The following is a 5,000-nucleotide window of genomic DNA, read 5'->3' as shown; positions in this document are numbered from 1 at the left end:
GTAAAAACTGACTTCTTAAACACTAAACATTATCTCTAGGATCCATTCTAGTTAACATACACAGGGCTTAAAGAGTTGTCGAGAAGCAGAAGCCGAGTGACGTCACGGGGGAGGTTGACGAAATCAAATTCAAAAATTGGCGGGAAAACACGAAGCTCAATCCTGATTGGCTGAAGGAATTTCACAGACACGCACGAAGAAAAACAGAGAGGAAAATTAATGGTTTCGGATTAAGTTTTTAAAAGATCTCACGACCAACTGTTCAAAGACTTAATGTATGAACACTACAGACACGTCTATAAAGAGAGCTTTTTTTTTATCTTCTAAGATTCAGTTTTTTTTAAAAGATAAACAAATTAAATCGAAGAGTTAAATCGGCATTCGGGAACTTTTCTTCTATTCGCTTGTCTTACACGTTTTATGGAGTTTTTCCCTTCTTTCTTTCTTTTTTTCTTTTTTAATCGTGACATCACATATTACATTGAAGAGTTATTTTTGTTCAGGAAAAGATAATGACAATGAAAATAAACAAATTCATTTATATTAATACGTTCATTTTTAGATGTAATTCTGAGGGTCTGTTGCTGTAAAGAACAGTTTTAAATTCAAATTGGTTCCTACAAAGTCACGTTGGGAAAAACAAAACACTGATAACAATATCTTGACAATTATCTTTGAAAATCCTTATATATTTTATGGCCATTTTCCCATTCATAATATTTTGATAATGACAAACATTAACCTATACTAGGTCATCCATCACATTATCGTATTTCAGTCTTTATCTAATATAATTTTCGATAACCCTATTTTTCGTTCCTTTTCATACCGTTACGTCAAAAAAGCCAATATCAAGAACCATTTTTCAAAAAATCTTACTCTCCAAAATCTCAGTAATAATCATGATCCTTGGCTTTATTTATCTTTTTTTCTTTCTTTCTTTACTTTTGTGTTGTTGTTATCAAAAATCGAATTTCTCCAATCTCTAAATTTCAATAAAATATGAAAACTGCTTTTAAAACCAGGTCATGCAAAATGACTTCTATACGCCAATTTAAATCACTCACCTGGCAGAAATTATCTTCGGGGTCACATGCCTAAATGAGGTGACCTAGTTTCCTAATGGTATGACTTATGACCTCGCATACAGGCCGTCACGTACCCTGTATGAAAATTTTGGTCTTTCATAAATATGTTTATCATTACCTGGCCATTTGAAATATAAATTGCTAAATATTTTTCAGATTTAAAATACCAATTTTACATAAAATTTTCCCTTTGCATCTAAGGACTTATCAATCGACCCAGTTATCAATCAGTTGCATGATCTACATGGCAGTTGCATGACCTGTTGGGCAGTTGCATGACCTGTTGGGCGGTTGCATGACCTGTCTGGCAACCTAAACGACCTATATGGCAGTTGCATAACCTGTCTAACGACCTGCATGACTTGTCTGGCAGTTACACGACCTGTCATGCAATCTACATGACTTGTCTCCAGCTTAAGATCCCGAGTCCAGAAATGAGACTTATTCTACTCGCCAAGAAACTCCTAAAATTGAAAGGAAAATATCACGAGCTACGCTAAGTCAAATCCACTATATTAATAGCAATCCTTCTCGGTAGAGATCTCTGTATGAAAGCAAAGAACAAACAACAAAAGCAATTGAGACACTTCCTCACAGTTTGACGAGTTCTCACATTATTGAAGATACAAAATACCCAATAGACATGAAGATGAAGAAGTAAGGAAGGGAGGAAAAAAAGAAGACACATATACATACAACGCACACAAACACACAAACATAACACAAATTCTCCCACACTCACGTAAACAAACGCACAAACGCTTCTCTTAGACATAGACCCTCACGTACCCACATACCCAAAGACAACCACACACACACACACGTACACACAGAGTAAAAGAAAGTATATCTGTCGGTAGAAGTAGTAGTAGTAGTGGTAGTAGTAGTAGTAGTGGTAGTAGTAGTAGTAGTAGCCTGGCGTTCCTTTTATAGGGCAGAACTGGCAGTCCCGATCTCAGAGTACATTTGGTCAATTGGACTCCGAGTGTCGTAGAGTGAGGGAGCCTGGAATATGATGCCGCATGTCCCAACCACACAGGCGATGGTGAACACCCACAGAAACAGTCTATCGAGCACCATAGCCACGTATTTCCAGTCTTGAATCACCTGTGGCGGAGAAAACGAGAATATCAGTGACAGAAAATGGGAATAGGGATGATTAGTTGCTTTTTTCTCTTTTTTTATTTCTTTCTTTTTTTTTCTTTTTTTATAATGAGACGCGTGGAAGAAAACGCAGATGTTGTGGTCGTTGGGATGTTATGGAACAGAAACGATAACTGCAACGTAAGATTAATCAAATTAAAGAAATTAACGAATTGGTGGAATGGAAGTCATCGGTATTTTTCTTTCTTCTTCTTCTTCTTTAAAGATGAGGAATTAAGGATACAGATAAAATAATTGCGTATAGGAGAAGAGGAAAATGGGGTAACGGGAAAACCAGAGGGCTATAAAGCGAAGACGCTAATAAATGAAAACAAAACAAAAAATACAAACAATACATAATATTGTTTAATAAAAAAATAATAATATACACCATGCGTACACAACACGTAAGTTAATATAAGTTGAATAACAAGCAGGACAAATAATGCAAAATATTCTCAAATAAATGTATCACATTTCTAAGGAAAACGCCGAAACGAAAACGTATCAGGGAAATACAGAAACATATGTATAAAAAGCAACACGAAACTGAACGAAAACAAAAACAAAAAAATACTTTGAAAACAACCATCGCATTTTCTTTAGCTACATTAATATACTCGATTCTTTAAGTAACAAAAAAAAGTGTATATATAAGAAACACCAATTTGATTATTCTTTTTGTGTGTTTCATATTTTAGAGCAAAAAAACTTTAATCACATCATTTAACTTTGATTATAAATATAGATATATATATAACTTGACATCAAATCTTTTATTAGGAAAACAGTGTCAAGAGATTAAAGAAAGGAAAGCCTGGACAATCAATTCATGTGAATACGTTGAACTCATGGCTAATGCAATAAAACAAACACATGCTCAAGTGGTCTAAACGGTTTCCGACAATCTAAGTAAGCGAATACCTATGTAGGAAAATACAAAGATGAATAACAACAGAAGAAGTAAATGAATTAATAAGAAATGGAGATCCAATCATGTTCATTAAGGATGGAATAAGTCTTGATAGAGAGATTTTTTTTTTTTTTTTTTATTGGATGTTGTAACGAGATCATATATTTTAAACCTTGATTCTATTTATGTCACTATATCAAAAGGAATTTGTTTAAAATGAAGAATATACGAAGCATCAAAACAATAGATAGAATAGATATATATATATATATCCTACAGGGTGATAGATCAGGAATGAGCAAAACCCTACAGGATATGGAAGTAGGTTATCCTACAGGCTACGTAAGGTTCAAAATTGCTGATCATGTTACGCTTTTGCCCATCGGATGACAGAGAAAAGTGCCAAAAAAAAGGGGGGAAAGAAAGTGGTAGAGAAATCCCGATTTTTTGGGGGGACTTTTCGCTGTCGTTTTCGAAGGCCAAAAGATATTTATTTTTTTTTTTTTTACTCTTGTTTCTACTTATTGAAATGACACAGATTATTCATCATCATCATCATCAGTCATCATAATTATATGACATTCAAAGCCGAGCTAAGCGTGATGCGGAGCTCCAGTTTCTCGTCTGTCTGTTTTTATGTTTTTTTTTTTTTTTTTTTTTTTTTTTTTTTTTTTTTTTTTTTTTTTTTTTTTTTTTTTTTTTTGACATCAATGGGTACAGCAAAGATACAAAGAGAGAGTTTATAGTTCTTGAAACGTACGTCTTCCAGGTGTGAGAGTGGTCTTGAACACAGTCAAAGGGTCAAAATAAAACGCTCTCAAAGTCTTGTGATGTGCAGTATGGTGTATGTGTGGAGTGAACAACATTCAACATTCTCAAAAGGACGCAAAGACGACGTAAACAAGGTGTCATAAAAAAGGGAATGTAAATACTTACTCAGCGCCACCTACCCTTCTTTTCTTTTTTTTCTTTTTTCTTTTTCTTTCTTTTTTCTCTCTTTCTCTCCCTTTTCTCTCTCGTTGCCCTTTGCCCTACACGCACCGGCCTACTCATAGCCCCTGCCTCAGGTGGCTTCGGAAGTCAAGTAGCTCAATGGTGGTCGTCTTTGGTCTGTGTGGTAGGTAGGCCGACTCACTGTGCTAAGGCCAGGTCGTTGTGTGGTTGGTGTTGGCCAGTCCTTACTTAGGGGATTTTTTTTTTTTTTTTTTTTTTTAAGGAAGGGGGGTTCTTTTTTTTTTAAAGCGTGGTGGGGTTCAATAGTGACATGGCCAGAGCACTGTTGTTTTTGTTGTTGTTGGCCGGCTCACTTTACATTGGCCTACCTTTGGTTGAACTGCCTTCTAGCTAAGACACTCTGCTATACAGACAGCCTGTAGTGTTATGGCCATACCACTGTGTTTAAAAAACATATTATGTTGTACTGGGCATTTACACAGCAACATGACAACACTGGTGAAAGTTCTCTTCACTGTGATATGGCCAACATATTACACTAAAGCCTTAGCACTGCGATCTGGCAAACTCCTTGTATTACGGACAAAACATCGTGATATGGCCAGCCTTTTGTGCCATGGCCATCGCGGTTAAAAAAAAAAAAAAACACTTCGCTATGGCCACTTCACTTCACTGCTTCCATGCCACGATGTCTTGGCCACTTATTTGTGTTATGGCCATGTGTGTCGCCACAGCCTGTTCTCAGCCTGCCATGAACGTTAACACATATGAGTTCATTAATCTCCATTCATGAACAGTTACTTGTATTAAAAACATTATCCCTTTAAACAATCTATATACACCTTCCTTTTAATCAAACATTATCCCTTTAGACAGTCTATACACACCTTCCTTTTAATCAA

General features: G+C 35.6%; 1 protein-coding gene across 2 annotated transcripts in view; it reads right to left on the bottom strand.

Annotated features, from left to right (window-relative positions):
- LOC122246132 (acetylcholine receptor subunit beta-like 2) overlaps positions 1-5,000 on the bottom strand; it is a 71,060-nt gene that overhangs the window by 706 nt on the left and 65,354 nt on the right. For both annotated transcript variants that reach the window (XM_086536576.1, XM_086536577.1), the window contains one exon: positions 1-2,195. This exon is cut by the window's left edge and continues 706 nt beyond it. Coding sequence is in view for 1 of the 2 variants with exons in the window: in XM_086536577.1 (XP_086392703.1) it covers positions 2,016-2,195 (180 nt within the window). In the remaining variant the exon portion in view is untranslated. The remainder of the gene's footprint in view (positions 2,196-5,000) is intronic.

This window comes from Penaeus japonicus, unplaced genomic scaffold, assembly GCF_977035675.1.
Source record: "Penaeus japonicus unplaced genomic scaffold, GWHDUDI00000001_assembly GWHDUDI00000004, whole genome shotgun sequence".
In the NCBI taxonomy this organism is placed as follows: Eukaryota; Metazoa; Arthropoda; class Malacostraca; order Decapoda; family Penaeidae; genus Penaeus; species Penaeus japonicus.
Note: the sequence above shows the minus strand (reverse complement) of the source record. Positions and strands in the feature narration are given on the sequence as shown.